The sequence below is a fragment of the Tursiops truncatus genome, chromosome 14 (assembly GCF_011762595.2).
Source record: "Tursiops truncatus isolate mTurTru1 chromosome 14, mTurTru1.mat.Y, whole genome shotgun sequence".
NCBI classification, from domain to species: Eukaryota; Metazoa; Chordata; class Mammalia; order Artiodactyla; family Delphinidae; genus Tursiops; species Tursiops truncatus.
Window position 1 is genome coordinate 70,529,194 of NC_047047.1, and position 20,396 is coordinate 70,549,589.

At 36.3% G+C, this 20,396-nt stretch overlaps 1 protein-coding gene across 3 annotated transcripts in view; it reads left to right on the top strand.

Moving 5' to 3' along the window:
* Positions 1-20,396, top strand: part of ATAD2B (ATPase family AAA domain containing 2B) — a 150,914-nt gene that overhangs the window by 28,633 nt on the left and 101,885 nt on the right. For 2 of the 3 annotated variants that reach the window (XM_019943168.2, XM_019943169.2), the window contains exons 4-12: positions 131-284; positions 1,666-1,768; positions 3,174-3,282; positions 6,472-6,588; positions 9,565-9,640; positions 14,488-14,586; positions 16,131-16,242; positions 16,652-16,767; positions 18,237-18,411. In XM_019943168.2, coding sequence (XP_019798727.1) covers positions 131-284; positions 1,666-1,768; positions 3,174-3,282; positions 6,472-6,588; positions 9,565-9,640; positions 14,488-14,586; positions 16,131-16,242; positions 16,652-16,767; positions 18,237-18,411 — 1,061 coding nt within the window. The remainder of the gene's footprint in view (positions 1-130; positions 285-1,665; positions 1,769-3,173; positions 3,283-6,471; positions 6,589-9,564; positions 9,641-14,487; positions 14,587-16,130; positions 16,243-16,651; positions 16,768-18,236; positions 18,412-20,396) is intronic. The other variant, XM_073791563.1, reaches the window with a different exon arrangement.

Sequence of the window (20,396 nt, forward strand, 5' to 3'; positions counted from 1 at the left end):
AGATTTTGGATATTAAAGCCATTTAAGAGGTTATAGTAAGCTTTTTATAGTCTTTTAAAAGTAATTTTTGATTTTTTTTCTTTCTTTTTATACTCTATACTTTGAAATGGCAATTTCTCTCTTCTTGTAGCCCTTCGAAGCCATCCCCTTCGAGGCGAAAAGAAGGGAGATGGGGACCTTTCTTGTATAAATGGTGACATGGAAGTCAGAAAAAGTTGTCGTTCCAGGAAAAACAGATTTGAAAGCGTGAACCAGAGTTTGTTATTTGATCAACTAGTAAATAGGTATGAATGCTTTTGCAGTCAGCAGTTTCATGTAACTGTTGATTTTTTTAAGCCAGTTATGTTTTAAAAAGTAACTTAAGCACTGACTTAGCAATCAATACAATTATTTAAAAACTTAATTTGAATTAACCATGGCTAGCAATGATTGTCAGTTTCTGGTTACTTTATTACATTTAATACAATTTATGTGATAGCTCATTTTTTCTCATACTTTTTAAAGCACTTGTGCATAGATAATATAAAAAGTAATTTTATTTTGACTTCACTACTATAGTCCTTTAATATTTGCTCATTTAACATTTGTGTTTTTGACAATTTTCAAGCAGCATTAAGTTTCATTATTGATATATAGTAGGCATAGTTTTACTTAGTCAAGATTCTGAATTGAAAGTCTTTTGAGACTGCACATGTTGGATGTAGCCTAGCTGACTGTTCAGTGACTACATGCAATGAAACTTTATTCTTCTCAGCTAATAAATCATCCTCCTTAATCACTGCAGTAGCCTGGAGAAGTGAGGTCAGTGTAATTGCTATTTGAAATGAGAAGAAATTATATTCTATTCTATAGTGGTAGTGTCAGAATTAGTTATTATTCGTTAAGTACTTAGATCAGTATCTGGGCTATGTGTGTGTTTAAAACATAAAATGTGCCAATGTTACCATATATTTTGTGGATGTCAGTGTCCTCTAATTTCTAAAAGTATCTATTCAGTTAACCTTATATTAGCTTTAAACTTTTTACAAATCCTTTTTTCTATACAATTTTTAACACCAATTTTTAACAAATGTGCCAATGTTACCATATATTTTGTGGATGTCAATGTCCTCTAATTTCTAAAAGTATCTATTCAGTTAACCTTATATTAGCTTTAAACTTTTTACAAATCCTTTTTTCTATACAATTTTTAACACCATCTTCAAGTAAAAAGATTTGAATTTTTTTTTTTCAGTGCCTTAAGTCTGGTAGTCAGTTATTTGTAGTAGCATTATGAATTTAAATATTTGCAGACTTACAAACAAAGGTCTTATATTTGTAAGTTATATTAAGGTAGAAGATGTTCTGATTCCATCTTTTTTTTTTTTTTTGGCTGTGCTGCATGGCTTGTGGGATCTTAGTTCCCCATCCAGGGATTGAACCTGGGCCCCAGCAGTGAAAGTGCTGAGTCATACCCACTGGACCACCAGAGAATTCCCTGTTTCCATCTGTTTTGGGGGCATTATCTTCTGGTGGATGCCAGTTCAGAAACAGATATTAATTGGGATGTTAGGTACAGTTACATATCAGGATTTAATTATGCGTTGACGAAGAGCTCTTTTACATGTATGACACAGTGTTTGATTCCATGGTTGTCTAAACCCTAGTTTTATTATATAATTGTAGTACTGCTGAAGCTGTACTACAGGAAATGGACAATATAAACATTAGAAGGAATCGTCGATCAGGAGAAGTAGAACGGCTTCGAATGTGGACAGATACAGAATTTGTGAGTATATTAACTTTAACAACCTTTGCACGTATTTTTTATTTGGACTGAGGAATTGAGAGAGAGAGAGAGCAGCATTTGGATTTTCTTGAATTAACAGAATTGTTCCTTCTTCGTTTCCAGTTTAATCTGGGATTTTATTCTTTTCTTTCTTCTTTTATCCTTAACCCCCTTGCCACAACCTTCCCCAAAAGACCCTCTACACTTCTGCAGAGGGTCATCTTAAAGTCCACCTCTGATTCTGTCACTTTTCTCATCGGAACCTTTAACAGTCTTTTTTCTTTTTTTTGGGCACTGTGCGGCACGTGGGATCTTAGTTCCCCACCAGGGATTGAACCTGTGCCCTCTGCATTGGGAGGGCAGAGTCCTAACCACTGGACCAACAAGGAAGTCCCTTTAATGGTTTTATAATGTGTACTGAATTAATTAAAATCACCTTGACCTTCATAATCTGGTTTCAACTTTATCTTCTCACATACCATTGCCCAAATATAAATGAATCATTCTTATTCTCCTATCTTTTATTCCTGTTAATACTTCTGGTTAAGGCCTGATGCAGTTCTACCTTTGTTTCAAGGCTCTTTTCAGATGCTTCCTCCCCTCCTCCCCCAAACACGGCCGGCAGGGGCGGATTAATCTTTTTGAATTCTAGACTCTTCTGTACCTTTTGCTTGTGGGATCTCAGTTCCCTGACCAGGGATTGAACCCTGGGCACAGCAGTGAAAGCCCAGAATCCTAACCACTAGGCCACCAGGGAACGCCCATGTACCTTTATTTATGGCATTAAACTTGTTCTAGTTTATTTTATTTTATTATTACTTTTTATAAATTTTATTTATTTATTTATTTTCAGCTGCGTTGAGTCTTTGTTGTGGCGCGCAGGCTTCTCATTGTGGTGGCTTCTCTTGTTGTGGAGCATGGGCTCTAGGCACGTGGGCTCAGCAGTCGTGGCTCGTGGGGTCTAGAGCACAGGCTCAATAGTTGTGGTGCACAGGCTTGGCTGCTCTGTGGCACGTGGGATCTTCCTGGACCAGGGCTCGAACCCGTGTCTCCTGCATTGGCAGGCGGATCCTTAACCGCTGCGCCACCAGGGAAGCCCTCTACTTTCTTTTATAGTTACCTGTGACTTGACTTGTTTTATCCTACTAGGCTGTAATTTGCTTAAGGGAGAAAGTATGTCCATGGCATTGTAGTTTTACATTTTCAAATATTTTATAAGTTTTATTTGTTTTTCCTCTTGTTTCTTACATGTATTGAATTCAGTAAGGTCGATTTTCATGAATCTTTGCCTTGCAAATAGGTCCTCAGTAAATTTTATTGAATGGGCATGTCCCATTGGGTTAATGATATTTATAGCTGGGAATAAAATTCATGTTAATATTTGACAGATTTCTCTCTTTAAAAGGAAAACATGGATATGTATTCAAGAGTGAAAAGGCGAAGAAAGTCACTGAGAAGAAATAGTTATGGGATACAAAATCATCATGAAGTCTCTACTGAGGGTGAAGAAGAAGGTTTGTGAAAGCACCTTATGAAATAAATACTATAAAGTTCAGGTGGGAGCGAAGAAAATATGTACGAGTAATATATGTGTAATATTGCTGGATGGGTGATTTTTGGCTTTAGAGGTCTATGTTACATAATTTGGAATAATTTTTATTCCATTGGCATTTCTGAGTATTCATTTTCTTCATTTGGAAAAATGCCTTTGCTGTACACTGTGCATTGTTATGTAATATATCTTATTAGTAGCTATTGGTAGTCCTTAAGTGACCTAATCTGGTGTAGCATTTGCCATGGGCTGATTTGCGTGTTAGGTGAGGCCTCTTTTGTATTTAGGTACGTTCTAACTGAAAGTCTCTGTCCATAGCCACCTTCTATCCATAGCCTCTAAATCTCGGAATATTTGGGTCTCAAATTTAGTTATGGACAGAGGAGTAGTAAATGGTACAGTAAAGAGAGACAGCCAGAACTAGTGGAGGGAGTTGTACTGCTCTTTTCTGAGGCCTGTCTGGGTTTTGAATTGATGAATCCTGACTGGAGTTGTCGGGCTGGAGCTGGGAACAGATGAAGGCACGTTTGCCCCAAGGATTATAAATTGATGACCAGTGCATCCATAGGATTTAATTCTGTAGGTGTTAACCTTCTTTATTAAAATGGATTTTCAGAAGATTTGGTGTACTGTAAATGCAAGGTAGTTGTATTTCACCAGGGAACCTTATTAGTTCTACTATTTGTGTAGCTTAGATGGAGAAGAATGGGTTTATTTCTCAAATTCTGTAATTAATATATTATTAGCAAGTTTTGAAGAGGTGATATTTCTAATGAAGGTATTTTATTGAGCAGATATTATTGTTGTTACAGCTAGAACCTCTATATTGCTTCCTTTGGAGAAAATCAGTATAGGTGAGACAGATTTATAATGTGATTTTTGCCTTATCTTTAACTGAACATCTTTGTAGATTTCCCAGAGTAGATTTGCCATGTATAGAATTTCTTCCCATAATAAATAATGCAAGGTTTTTTTTCAAAAAGTAATTTTTTTGAAGGTTTAAGGAAACTTATTTGGGTGCAAGTGATTTATAGTGTTATTTAGTTAAGTAATACTGTATTTACTGATTCTCTCTATAACTTAATAATAAACATTTAGGGGCTTCCCTGGTGGCGCAGTGGTTGGGAATCCGCCTGCCAATGCAGGGGACATAGGTTCGAGCCCTGGCCCGGGAGGATCCCACATGCCGTGGAGCAACTAAGCCCGTGCGCCACAACTACTGAGGCCCGCGCGCCTGGAGCCCATGCTCCAGAGTAGCCCCCGCTCACCGCAACTAGAGAAAGCCCGCGTGCAGCAACGAAGACCCAACGCAGCCCAAATTAAATTAATTAATTAATTAAAAAAACAACAGATGTAAAAGAAAATGCCTTTCTTAAAAATATTAGTTCTCTGCTAAATATATCAATATGATCATATTTGAGCTCCTGATTTACCTATGACCTTTCAGTCTTTTTTATTACCTTTTTGGTCATACAAAGCAATAATAGAATGACTCAAAACTTTATTACAGCACACTTCATTCAATGCCCAATTAACCACTGAATAAGGTCAATATTCACATACTACTTGATAGTTCAAAAAAAATGCTTAAAGGGTAATTACTTATCTTACAGCAAGAGCAATTTTTGTTGGCAGTATAATGATTTGTTAGGCCTGTTGACAACAGGTAAACACAGATTAGTCATTTTGGTAGAAAAATTCAGGCAGGGATTGAGAGAGAGCATAAAGTAGATTTCTGGGGTATTGGTAATAGTTTATGCCTTGACATGAGTGATCACTTTATGATAATTCACCTAGCTATACATTTAAAAAATAAATTACGGGACTTCCCTGGTGGTGCAGTGGTAAAGAATCCACCAGCCAGGGCAGGGACGCAGGTTAGATCTCTGGTCTGGGAAGATCCCACATGCCATGGAGTAACTGAGCCCGTGCGCCACAGCTACTGAGCCTGCGCTCTAGAGCCCTCGAGCCACAACTACTGAAGCCAGCATGCCTAGAGCCCGTGTTCCACCACAGGAGAAGCCACCACAATGAGAAGCCTGTGCACCACAACAAAGAGTAGCCCCTGCTCACCACAACTAGAGAAAGCCCGCACGCAGCAATGAAGACCCAACGCAGCCAAAACTAAATTTTAAAATAAATAAATAAATAAAAAGTAAATTATAATGTACATAAATTCTAAAAGTTTATTTTTAAAATGTGGTTTGGGGGACTTCCCTGGCAGTCTAGTGGTTAAGACTCTGTGCTTCCAATGCAGGGGGCATGGGTTCAATCCCTGGTGGGGGAACTAAGATTCCACATGCTGCCCGGCGTGGCCCAAAAATATAAATTAAAAAAAAAAAAAAAGGCAGTTTGGCTATAGCTATAATGTGACATCTATTTATAGTTCAAAATAAAAGTCTGGTGAAACTTTATAAGCTTATGGTCCTCAAATGCAATGTACTTTATGATTAACTTTTTAACCACAGGAATTGTCACTATAACACAGTCATATTAAGACATTGAAAAAAATGTTAAAACTGTCAGCCATGCTCAGTGAAATAAGAAACTAAAAATGCAAAGGACTTTACAACTTACTCATGACATCTGAAAGCTTACTCTAAGTTTTTTAAAATGTTTATTATTATTATTATTTTTTTGGCTGCGTTGGGTCTTCGTTGCTGCACGCAGGCCCCCTCTAGCTGTGGTGAGCTGGGGCCACTCTTAGTTGTGGTGCGTAGGCCCCTCATTGAGGTGGCTTCTCTTATTTTGGAGCATGGGCTCTGGGCTCTAGGCGTGCGGGCTTCAGTAGTTGTGGTGCGAGGGCTCAGGAGTTGTGGCTCGCAGGCTCTAGAGTACAGGCTCGGTAGTTGTGGCACAGGGGCTTAGTTGCCCTGCGACATGCGGGATCTCTTCCTGGACCAGGGATTGAACCCGTGTCCCCTCCATTGGCAGGTGGATTCTTAATCACTGTGCCACCAGGGAAGTCCCCATCAGGGTTCATTTTTAATTGTATTGATTTATGCTGTATCATACAATGTTGACATTTTTAAAGCTAACTTGTGCAGAAAGAATAAAATAAAAATAAAAATATTCAGTTCTAGAGTGGACCAATCCTTGTGGATTAAAACAGTATTTTATTTTGTGTGCATGTGTGTGTGTGTGAAACTAGAATCTCAAGAGGAAGATGGAGATATTGAGGTTGAAGAGGCAGAAGGAGAAGAAAACGATAGGCCATATAATTTGAGACAAAGAAAAACAGTGGATCGATACCAAGCACCTCCAATAGGTAAGAGACTCTAAGTAACTTCTTTCCTTTTTGTAGTAGAGTAGCTTATTCTACTCCACCCCTTAAAAAAATCAGTGTTGCTGAATTTAAAAGAATGAAATCTCTTATAGCAGTTCTTTAGGGCAAGTTTCTCTGTGTTCCAAGTGGTTAAGTATTGATAATTCAGCTACAGTCAGAAGAGGGCAACTTGGCCAGTAACCTATGTTTGTGTTTTGTTTTTGGTTATTTTTTTGAGAAGGAAAAAGTTTATCTTTTTTTTTTTTTTTGCGGTACGCGGGCCTCTCACTGTCGCGGCCTCTCCCGTTGCGGAGCACAGGCTCCGGACGCACAGGCTCAGTGGCCATGGGTCACGGGCCCAGCCACTCTGCAGCATGTGGGATCTTCCCGGACCGGGGCATGAACCTGTGTCCCCTGCATCGGCAGGCGGACTCTCAACCACTGTGCCACCAGGGAAGCCCATATCTTAATGCTTTTAAATCTAATGACAGGTAATCAGTTCCACAGGTACTGTTTTATTGACTTTCTTCCCAGCTGTTGGGAAATTCCATCACTATTGATTTCCTCCAATTCTTAAAAAATTGAAATAAAATTCACATATCATGAAATTTACCATTTTTGCTGGGTTTTGCTGATTTTTAATCTGTACAGTTTATTGCTTTTTAGTATTCACAAGGGTGTGCAGTCATCACCACTATCTAATTCCAGGACATTTTATTACTTCTACACTTCCATCCCCACAGCCCTTAGCAATCACTAATGTATTGATACTTTCTGTCTCGATAGATTTGCCTATATGTGACCTTTTGTGTCTAGCTTCTTTCACTTAGCATAATGTTTTCAAGGAAGAACCTGGATCATTTTATTCAAACTCTTAACGCTCTGAAGCAGTGATTGATTCTCTGGAATTATTAGAGTTACCTCACAAGAAGCTTGCCCAAGTATGTAGACATTTCTCTACTCCAGTTAAGAGTCACTGTCAAAGATAGCCCTGTTAATAATGGGGGAGGTATGTTGGGACAGAAAAAAGATTGTGAGCCATTTTTCTAGTTTTTTTTTTTTAAAGCGTTATTAAAGAGGTATAATTTATATGTAGTTCACTGCCATTGCATATATAATATTTCATGTGTACAATTTGGCAAGTTTGAACTATCTGAGGGATATACCTATGAAACTGTCACCGCACTCAAGGTAATGAACATGTTCATCAACTCCCCCAAATTTCGTTCTGCCTGTTTATAATCTACTCCTAACTTTCTTTTGCCTCCCCACTCCTAACCCTCAGGCAGTGACAGATCTCATCTGCTTTCTGTCACCATAGATTAGTTTACATTTTCTTTAATTTTATATACAGTATATACTCTTTTTTTTGGTCTGATTTCTTTCACTCAATATAATAATTGTAAGACTCATCCATGTTGTCGACTTTAACAGTAGTGTTTTTCTTTTTATTGCTGAGTAGCATTCCATTGTATGGGTATATCACAATTTGTTTATCCATTCATTTGTTGATGGACATTTGGATTGTTGACATTTCTGGTGTCTGGCTATTATAAATAAAGTTGTTATGAACATATATTTGCAAGTCTTTGTTTGGACATATATTTTCATTTTTCTTATAAACACCTAGGAGTGGAATGGCTGCGTTTTATGACTATGTGTATGTTTAAGTTTCTAAGAAATTACCAAACTCTTCCAAGGTGATTATACTGCTTACATTCTCACTAAGAGTGTATGAGAGTTTCAGTTGCTCCATATTCTTGCCAACATTTGGTGTGGTTATTTTTCCAAGTTAATTTTAATACATATTTATTATAATTTTAATTTACATTTCCCTAATTACTAATGATGTTGAGCATATTTTTATGTGCTGATTTGCCAACATTATCTCTGGTGAAGTATTCAAATCTCTTGCCCATGTTTTCAATTAAGCGGTTTGTTTTTTTATTATTGAAGTTTTGAGAGTTCCTTATGTACTTCAGGTATCAGTCCTTGTGATTTGTAAATAGTTTCTCAGTCTGTAGCTTTAAAAAAAAATTCTCTTAATAGTGTCTTTCAAAGAGAAGAATTTGTAATTTTGATGAATTTCAGTTTATGAAAAAATTTATTATTTTTTTTGCGGTATGTGGGCCTCTCACTGCTGTGGCCTCTCCTGTTGCGGAGCACAGGCTCCAGACGCGCAGGTTCAACGGCCATGGCTCATGGGCTCAGCCGCTCCGTGGCATGTGGGATTCTCCCGGACCGGGGCACGAACCCGCGTCCCCTGTATCGGCAGGCGGACTCTCAACCACTGCGCCACCAGGGAAGCCAGAAAAAATTTATTTTTTATAAATTTATTTATTTATTTATTTTTGGCTGCTTTGGGTCTTCGTTGCTGTGCACAGGCTTTCTCTAGTTAGCTGCGGAGAGTGGGGGCTACTCTTCTTTGCGGTGTGTGGGCTTCTCATTGCGTTGACTTCTCTTGTTGCAGAGCATGGGCTCTAGGCACCTGGGCTTCAGTAGTTGTGGCACATGGGCTCAGTAGTTGTGGCTCACGGGCTGTAGAGTGAAGGCTCAATAGTTGTGGCACACAGGCTTAGTTGCTCCAAGCCATGTGGGATCTTCCCAGACCAGGGATTGAACCCGTGTTCCCTGCATTGGCATGCGGGTTCTTAACCACTGTGCCACCAGGGAAGTTGCTCAAAAATTTTTTAATGGGTTGTGCTTTGGTGATGTGTCAAAGAGATCTTTGTTTAACCCAAAGTCACAAAGATTTAGCTTAACATTCTTTTTTAGAATGTTTATTTGAAACTTACAGTATTTACCACAAAGTTTTAATTTTTGTTGTGCTTCTTCTAGGCAGCATTTAGAACTTGAAGACATATGACTGGCTTCTGTTCAGAAAGTTAACAGAACTAATTTCTTCTTCTTTAATACATCAGTTTATCAATTTATTATCAGTTATTTCTATGTTCTTTTTTTTTTCTTTTTTTCTTTCAGTACCAGCTCATCAAAAAAAGAGGGAAAATACGCTCTTTGATATTCACAGATCTCCAGCAAGAAGGAGTCATATCAGGTATGTTTTGTTAGTTTTTTTTTTTTCTTTTCCGTACGCGGGCCTCTCACTGTTGTGGCCTCTCCCGTTGCGGAGCACAGGCTCCGGACGCACAGACTCAGCGGCCGTGGCTGACGGGCCCAGCCGCTCCGTGGCATGTGGGATCTTCCCGGACCAGGGCATGAACCCGTGTCCCCTGCATCGGCAGGCGGACTCTCAACCACTGCGCCACCAGGGAAGCCCTCCTCTGTGGATTTTATTACTCCCTCTGGCCACTCAATGGGAAATGCTCCTGGAATTAAGTTTATTCTTTCATTCAACAAATCTATGTTGTGTATCTTCTGTACGCACCAAATATCATTCAAGGCATTGGATATTCAGAAGTTAAAAATGTAAAAATCCCTCTTCTCTCGGAGCTTACATTCTACTAGAGGGAGATAAACTAATGGATACATAAACATAGTGTGTCAGATCGTGACAAATGCTTGGAAAAAGATAGTGGGGTGAAGGGGAACATAGAGTTCAAAGGGATAGGAATGGGGGCGATTGTATCACCTTCTGCACAGCCTACATATTCCTTCAGGGACAGGAATGTGTGGGGCTTCTTGAAGTGATTCATGTAAATGGAGAAAAAGGACCCAATGAGATCACCTGATAGTCTCAGTAAAGGTGATGATTTCAAGAGTTCTCCTTTTTAAAAAATAAATAAATAAATAATTTATTTATTTAGCTGCGCTGGGTCTTCATTGAGGCATGTGGGATCTTTAGTTGCAGCATGTGGGATCGTAGTTGCGGCATGTAGGGTCTAGTTCCCTGACCAGAATTCCGGCCCTCTGCATTGGGAATTCAGCGTCTTAACCAGTGGACCACCAGGGAAGTCCCAAGAATTCTCCTTTTTAACATTCAAGTAGTATCAAGTTTTCCTAGCTTCTGAACATACCAAAGCATTCATATTTTTTTTGTCAGATGACATCTCTCCTAATGTCATCTTTCTGTTCCACTTTGGGGGGATACTTTTTTAGACCTGCAGCAAAGTGACTGCTGTAGGACTTAAGATTGCTTTCATGGTTTGGATCCACCACTTACTGGATCTGATGTCTTTCTCCTTTTTGCTTTACTGTATCATTTTGCAGGAATATAATCTCAGGTAATTTACTCAGAAAGAATTTGTGGAAGTCAACTTTGCATCTTTGTAAATGTCTTCTATTTTCATAGTTCCCAGTAGTTTTGTGAGTTAAGAGAATTGTAGATCCAAATAGGTTTCCTCTAAACCTTTAAAGTTCTTGCTTCACCGTACTCCATGACATATTGTTGCTGTTGAGAATTCAGTCTGGTTTAATATCTTGTTTCTTTGTAGATGAACATAAATATATATATATATATGTGTGTGTATATATATATTTTTGTTCGTTTGTTCAGTTTTTTGAGCCTCTTGCTCTAGGCCCTATTGGTTTGGAGATTTCTTTTTTTCAACTCTGGGATATTTTCTTGTATTATTTTTTGTTAGGTTTCTTCTCTTCATTTTTTTCCTCTTCTGCTTAGTAACTACTGTTATGTTAGTCCAACATTGGACATTGGTCCTCTGTGGCACTTGCCTTTTCTCTCATTTTTCTTTGTCGTTTTTGCGCTCCCCTTTTTTTTCCTGAGAGATTTTATTCTTTTTATCTTCCATCCTTGCAATTCTATTCAGGCAAACATTAAAAAAAATTTTTTTTTGCGGTACACGGGCCTCTCACTGTTGTGGCCTCTCCTGTTGTGGAGCACAGGCTCCGGACGCACAGGCTCAGCAGCCGTGGCTCACGGGCCCAGCCGCTCCGCGGCATGTGGGATCTTCCCGTTCTGGGGCACGAACCCATGTCCCCTGCATCGGCAGGCGGACTCTCAACGACTGCGCCACCAGGGAAGCCCTCACGTAGCTTTTTTAAAAAAAAAGCTTTATTAAGATCCACATCATATAATTCAGCTTTTTTTTTTTTTTTTGGTATATTCACAGATAACTGGAACTGTTGCCACAGACAATTTTAAATACTGTTTCATCTGCTTAGCAAGAAACCTGTTCTCTTTAACTCTAACCTTCCTACCACTACCCCTATGCCCTAAGTCCTAAGCAACCAGTAATCTGCTTTCTTTCCTCATAGGTTTGCCTATTCTGGGCATTTTGTAAAAATGAGAATATAATATGTGGTCTTTGTGACTGGCTTCTTTCAGTTTACATGTTTTCTAGGTTCATACATGTTGAAGCATTTATCAGTACTTCCTTCCTTTTTATTGTCAAATGATGTTCCAAGGTAGGACTATGTCACATTTTGTCCATCTCCTCATTGGTTGATGGTCATTTGAGTTGTTTCCAACTTTTGGCTATTATGAGTAACGGTGCTATAAAAATTCATGTACAAGTTTTTATGTGGATATATGTGTTTTGTTTTTTTTTTTTGGCCATGCTGTGTGGCTTGTGGGATCTTAGTTCCCCAACCAGAGATCGAACCTGCCTGCATCCTTGGCAGTGAAAGCATGGAGTCTTAACCACTCTACTGCCAGGGAATTCCCGGATATATTTTTGTATTTCTCTTGACAATATACCTCAGGGTAGAATTATTGGGTCATGTGATTACTTTATGCTTAATCATTTAAGAACTGCTTGAATGTTTTCCAAAGTGACTACACCATTTGACATTCTCTCCAGCAGTGTATGGGACTTCCAGTTTTTCACATCCTCCCCAGCGCTTAATATTGTCTGACTTTTTGATTCTAGCTGTCCTAACAAGTATGAAATGTATCTTATTGTGGTTTTTGAATAGCACTTCCCTGATTACTAATGATATGAGGCATCTTTTCATGTGCTTATTAGCCATTTTAAAAGTTTCCTTTGAGAACTGTCTCTTTGTGTCCAGTGCCTATGTAAAAATTGTGTTGTGGTGTTTTTTTTTGTTTGTTTTTTTGTTTTTTTGCGGTACGCGGGCCTCTCACTGTCGTGGCCTCTCCCGCTGCGGAGCACAGGCTCCAGACGCACAGGCTCAGCAGCCATGGCTCACGGGCCCAGCCGCTCCGCGGCATGTGGGACCCTCCCGGACTGGGGCACAAACCCGTGTCCCCTGCATCGGCAGGCGGACTCCCAACCACTGCGCCACCAGGGAAGCCCTGTGTTGTCTTTTTATCATTGACTTGTAAGAGCTCTTTATATATTCTAGATTCAAATTCCTTATCAGATATATGATTTGCAAATATTGTATCCTATTTTGTGAGTTGTTACTTTCTTGATGGTATTCTTTGAAGCACAAAAGACTTTAATTTTGATGAGGTTCAGTTTATCTTTTTTGTTGTTGTTCATGTTTTCATGTCATATCTAAGAATCCATCGCCATATCTACTGTCATGAAGATTTACTTCTGTGGCTTTTCCTAAGAGTTTATAGTTTTAGCTCTGTGTTTAGATCTTTGATCCATTTTGACTTACTTTTGTATATGGTGTGGCCCCTTCCCTTTTAAGGTCTACTCAGCTTTTTGTGGTATTGTTATACATGTTACGTTTATACATTTTACAAACGTAGCAATACATTATTAAAGTTACTTATATAATTCTCTGTTATTTAAAAAAGTTGAGAGAAGAAAGTCAATCAAGTGCATGCTTATAGCTTTTGGATAGTCACCTTTTATTTTATTATTCTGGTTCTCTTCATTTGTTCTTGTGCATTTGAGTTATCATCTGGAATCATTTCTTTAGCCCAATACTTACATTGTTGCTTCTGCCTACCTCATTTGTGCTATTTTCAGATATATTACATTTTTATATATTAGGCTTACCCCCCCACCACACACACACATACAGACATACACACACACACAGGGTAAATAAGAAACTTGGAAACAGGCATTTTCCTGATGGAGAGAAAGAAGTAGGAAAGAGGTTTTATATCAGAATTGCAAAGATTGAGTAGGTAGTTATTGCAACAGTCTTCTTGAAGTTTTGGGAGACATTAAAAACTGATGCAGGATGAAATGAAGGGACTTCTATTAATCAGGAGAAGGAATATTAGACAGGTTAAAGATCTTAATGGGAGTTGGGGAAAATCTGGCTTTGCTATTGTGGTTGGTGGGAATTGCAGTAAAATAGGGATGCACAGGCTGTGGACCATCCTTGAAAGCCAGTTTGAGTTTGAAGTAAATTAATTTACAATGATTCCATTTTGTATGATTTCCATAGGTATCATAGAGATGTCATCAAGTATATTAATAATGAAGCATTTATTGTTATTTTTCCTCGAGGATGATTTTAGCTTGATACATTATCTACTCATTCCATACTAGTTCTGATTGTAAACTATTTCTTTGCTTATTTCATCAAAAATACTTTATACATTTTATAAGAAATTCAAACAGGATATAAGTTTTTTTTTTTTTTTTTCAGGATATAAGTCTTAAGTGGAAAGCGGAAATGCTTGTCTCTCTGTAAACCAATATATTATTTTCTTTAGTGTCTGGACTGTTTTTTGATTATTTGGGAAAGGGGAAATAAGAAGAGAAAAAGATAAACTTTCTTTTCTAATAAGAGTTCAATGTTATTTATCAATCAGTGATAGACATTCCCTAAATTTGGATGCAAATTCAATTTGTTGCTTGATGCCTTTATGAACTACCCTATTTAAAAAATTATAGCCTCCCTCTCCTCCTCCGCCTGTTTTTCTTTTTTTATCTGTAGAACTTACCATGTTTTTACTTCATCAGATGTAAATGGCATGAGTATAGGGATCTTAATAAATATTTGCCAAATGAATGAGTGACTGTATATTTTCATATATATATGATGCTCAGAATGTGTTTTTAAAAGCCCTTTGCTGCTGTAATGATTTTAAGGATTTTACTCTTTAAATAGGAGAAAGAAGCATGCCATTCATAGTAGTGACACAACTTCTTCTGATGAAGAACGCTTTGAAAGAAGGAAATCAAAGAGCATGGCAAGAGCAAGAAATAGGTTAGTAAAGTTTTACTTGTTATTTCCATGATAGAAAAAAGGAATAACAGTTTAAACTTTTTGAATGTGATTCTTACCTGTACTAGCATTTTGCTAACAGTGATACTTAACACATATTTTAGTCTAGAGTAATACACCGACTTGGTATTCACTTAGTAATTTTTAGAGTAGAAATCTAACCTTGGGAAACTTCCCACAAATTACTTGCTTTGTAAGTACTTAATAAAATAGTGTGTGGGAAGGTAAAGAAAGAGCCAGTGGAAGAGGGCAGCCTCTTGGACAGTCTTTTTCAGTACCTCTCCTCTAATCCAAATCCACTTAATGAGGTTGATTTCAGATGCTTATAATGATTATAGCACTCAAGAGTAAGTAGAATTATTTCCGGAGCCCTTGGGTTTTGTTGGAAAACTTGTTTTAGCTCTGGTGATCTTTGCTTAACTAGAGTAAATGACTCATTGCTACATGGCTCACTAAAATCTTGAGAATTTTCAGTGGATGAGAGAATCAGTATTTTGTCTAGTAAGTTACTAAAGCATCAAATTATAATTTATTCTTTAAAATTTAAGTTAATTTTCTAGCTTATATTTATAATACTAAAGGTACATTTTATTTAGAAATTTTACGTTTAGGAAAGCATTTCTATAATTTGGCATTATATATCTATTGTAGAAATACCAAGTTTTCAGTTAGCTGGTCTTGGAAACAAGTTTGGGTTGGTGTAGATTGTATGCTAAAAAGAGTTCCACATGTGGATGATGGAAAGAAAATGTAAGAGAAAAATCTAAGTTTAAATAAAAGAATTTAATGCCTCTTTAATCTGAACTATTCTGTTACCTGCTTTGGAAATAGATTTTTAAAGTAAGTTAGGATTCAGAAATGTCAGTGAAAGTACATTCATTGTAGAAGCTATACTTTTTTTAGGCTATTTATGTCATCTTTTGGTGTTTATGCAATGTTAAAAGAGGAAGTAGATTATATTTTCTTAGGGGTAATTACATTAATATCATATAGGATTTTAAGTAGCTGAAAATGTATTTTAAGGTAGTCACACAAACGATAATGCTTAGTTTTCAAAATAGGGTCTAAAATTGGTTTCCCTTGAATAAAACAGAGGGAAATTTATTTCTTCAATCATGTAAACTGAGTAGACATACCCACATAATATCTGAGGATAAATTTAAATGTTATAATAAAGCTTGAGTTCATTTAATGCCATATATTATAGTATTTATAGTAGGTCTTTTTATTTTATGCTTATATAATGTGGAATATCAGGTTTGTTAAGTTTTCTAATTTAGACTAGATTGGGCTTTTTGGACAAAGAGATTCATGATCTTATTTGCTTTCTCTAGTGAATAAATTTATTTCTGGCCTGTTGAAAAGAATTTAGGAAAAGTAGTTTAAAAATATGAAATCTCTTGTCATTTTCTGGGTTATGAGAAAAGGGAGGAAGATGAAAATGTGTCAACAAAGATTTAAACTTGCTTATGACATTAAGAATATGAAACTTTAATGCTATCTACTTGAATGTTTATGAATTTCAGATGTTTGCCTATGAACTTAAGAGCAGAAGATTTAGCTAGTGGTATTCTCCGAGAACGTGTCAAAGTGGGTGCAAGCTTGGCTGATGTTGATCCAATGAACATTGATAAATCAGTAAGTTTTGTAAATGTTTTCCTATAAATAGTTTTTTTTTTTTAAAGGTCATTACTTGTTTCTAACACAACACACAATAAAAGTAGAAGATCACCATTGTTAGTGGGGTTTTTTTTGGTTGTTGTTGTTCTTTTGTCGCGTGGCATGCGAGATCTTAGTTCCCCAACCAGGGATTGAACCTGTGCCTCCTGCAGTGGAAGCACAGAGTCCTAACCACTGGACCTGCAGGGAATTCCTCAAAGTATAGTTTTTTGAACTCTGTTTAACTTTATATATGAACTTTTATGTTTAAACTTCAGTTCCTGCTGAAGGCATATATTTTGGAATCATAAGATTATCTCATATATTAAAAAGAAATCTATAAACGGTTAAAATTATTTTGTAATAAACTTTTCCACTTCTTTCCAAGGTGCGATTTGATAGCATAGGTGGATTGAGCCATCATATTCATGCACTAAAGGAAATGGTAGTATTCCCACTTTTATATCCAGAAATTTTTGAAAAATTTAAAATTCAGCCTCCAAGGTGAGTAATGTCCTAGATGTTTATTATTTTTATTACTGTTAATTTATCAAATTTCAATTAGTAGGTGATTATAAATCTAAATATTATTTATAAATATTTCATATGTATTTATTTGATGTGTTCTAGCAATGAGAATTAGGAATGAAATTTTATTATTTAGGGCTCAAAAGCTGTGGTACTAAGTGTGTTCTTGAAGTTTATATTTCAGCATTTAAGAGTCAGACACAGGATGAGATTCTTTACACAGGCCTTGAATTTACAAGTGGATCGCCTAAGTGGATTTTCCTTAATTTGGTCTCCTAATAGCATTCAGTTTGATACGGTATACTGGTTAGTCTTTGAAAGCACAGTTTCAGCGAAGTGTTGCTTTGACTCATTGATGTGGTATTTTTGAAATGATAAGCTTGATAGTTTATTTTTATGATCAGATTAATTGTGTTTGATCATGAGGTGGTTAGCTAGTTAACTATTAGTAAAGGCTGAGAAATTATGTCAAAGGAAATTGGGCAGAATAAAATATTTTGAAGATGTGCATACAGACTTAAACTGTGAAATATCCCTTTTTATTTCTAATTTATTATTCATGTGTTTCTAATTTATTATTCATGTGTTTAAGGATGCAGAAAATCTTGTTAAAGAGTCATCTTCTGTTTGAGTGGGTTAAGAGTTGGCCTGTAATTCTGCAGTGGGTTTTAGAAATCATAGTAGCAATTTATTTACTTCTTATATGATATAACTTGAATTTTAAAAATAATTGTTATTTTTTTCAAAGCCATTAAAGTAGTATAGCCTTGGGAGAAACTTTAAAAAATGGAGTTATAAACAAAAAGTATTATAAGCAGAAAGTAATCCTACTCCTTAGGGATGAACAGCTTTCTTTTATATATGTATGCATATAATAAGTTTATATTTTGCCTGTATTATGCACATTTAAACATTTAATATAAATGAGATTATTCAATAATACCCTTATGTAACTTTATTTTTCACTTTACACCTTTCCATATCCATAAATAATGTGTGTATTATTCTTTTTGACATCATACTCGTGTTTAAATTACAGATGTAGTGGTGTATTTATCTGTCCCTTGTTAATAGATAGCATTTAGGTTTTTAAAAAAATCTATCTTTTTCACTTTCTTTTGATTATTTCTACATGATATAATCTAAAATGTGAAATTTCTGGGTCATAGGGAAAGTACCTTTAAAATTTTGATGTAGCTTGCCAAATTACTCTCTACTCTGATTGAACTATTTCTTGTGTACCAAAGCTTGGTTCTTTGAGAACATCCTTGAGGACTTTCAACAAAGTGAAACTTTTGTCTGTATATTAGAAAAAGCTATATCAGTGTCTAATAATAATAAAATATACATTAGTACAAAATTATATGGGAGGTGCATGCTTTTGTATTGGTTATTAGTGCTGGTGGTAACATTTATCTACTTTTATTGATTCTTTATTCCTCTAGGGGCTGTTTGTTTTATGGCCCTCCTGGCACAGGTAAAACCTTGGTTGCCAGAGCGTTAGCTAATGAGTGCAGTCAAGGAGACAAAAAGGTGGCTTTTTTTATGCGAAAAGGAGCAGACTGTCTAAGTAAGTGGGTTGGCGAATCTGAGCGGCAACTTAGGCTTCTTTTTGATCAGGTAAGTGAAGTCAGGTAATATGAGAATATCTTCTTTAGAATACTTAACACGTTTGGTCTATAAATACAAACTGTTCATGACGAGTCATATTTTCCAATCAATTCCAGTCAGTTTCCAATGTTAAATTTAGGATCAGTAATCTGAATTTGTATGCCTTAGAGGTATTTAATAGCAATTTCACTAGTACTAATTTAAGATGATTCACAAAATATTTACTGAGGTGGCTACTAGGCATATAATACCATGTTAAGTGCTTTTGAGAACCCTGGATATAACATATGTATCACTAGATTATAATCTAACTGAGGAAGTAGAACAAGCATAAAAAGTTAAATATCTGTGCAAGAAATCTCAGGAAGCAGTATATTCTTTATTTTCATAAGTTGTAAATATGGTATTAGAAGAACTCAGTATTAAGTGAATGCTTTTAAAAGGCAGAGTAAGGTAAGTGAATAATATCATGTAGGCTGTCTTTACTATTTATATATAACAGTAACTTTAAAAATATCATTTCCTAATACTTACAAAAATTAGTCCTGATATAAATTTACTTTTAATTGTTTGAGCTACTGAAGGAAGTCATTCATACTTGGTAATGCAACTTATATTTTGTTCTGTCTAAGGAAATTCACATGACATTTAAAAAAATGCTTTCAGCAAGCATTTGTTGAAGACCCATTACTGAGTTGATGTGTATCAAAGTCCTTTGTAATTGGTAAAGCACTTCAAATATTTTTAGTTATATTAGTATTAAAAACTGCTGTGTTCTAGGTAACGGGGGCTCTAGAAAGAGGAATAAAATAAAATTCCTAGCCTCAAGGTGCTCAATGTCCATTGGGAAGTCAAACATATGCAGTCTTCATGTTTAAAGAGAATTTAATAATAATTGGAAAATAATATAAAATAACATTGGTGGATTAGGGAAGAGTTAGCTTGGGAATGCTGGCAAATTGTCCATGACTTAATTTTAAATTTTTGACAGACTTATTCCTTTTGCCACTTCCTACTGGGGTAGGAATGTGTCTTGGTTTCATTCAAAACCATAGCATTAATCTGCTTTTTAAATCTATATTTACTTTGTTTCATAGATTTCTTTGTGGGTAAGAGTATTTGAAATGTTTGCTTTCTTTTTAAAAAAACTGCTCATAGTCATTTTTGTCTTTTTAAATGTGAAGAGTCTACATTCCTAAATTAAGTATATGATCTATTCACTAAATGAGATGAAGGAGGTACAGTCGGCCTTCCATATCTGCTGGTTCCACATCCACAGATTCAGGCAACAATTTCGTCTCCAGTTGGTTGAATCCACAGATGTGGAATCCATGGATATATAGGGCTGACTGTGCTACGCTATTTTATATAAGGGACTTGAGCATCCTCGTATTTTGGTATCTGCAGGGAGTCCTGGAACCAGTCTACCATGGATACTGAGGGATGACTGTACAATATATTGGCTAAGAGTTTGGCCTTTGGTGTCAGAAAAGTGTTAGTTTATCTTTAGCTTTACTGTTAAGTATGTAACTTTAAGTAAATGAAAGCATCTGATCCTTATTTGCATCCTCTATAAAATGGGGGAAATAATACCTATCTAACTGGACTACTGTGAGTTTTTACCGAAAGGAAGTGTATACAGTTGACCCTTGAACAATATAGGGGTTAGGGGCACCAACCTCTGCGCATTTGAAAATCCGTGTATAACTTTTGACTCCCTGCAAACTTAACTACTAATAGCCTACTGTTGATAGGAAGCCTTACCAATAACATAAACAGCACGCATGTTTTGTATTGTGTTTATATACTGTGTTCTTACAATAAAGTAAGCTAGAGAGAAGAAAATGTTATTAAGAAAATCATAAAAGATTTACAGTACTGTACTGTAGTTATCACAACCAAAATTTTATGTTGCCTGAATACAAGATGAATTCTCTCTCAACCTACATCAATATTGTCTTATATGATACAAAACACTGTAGATGTTATATATA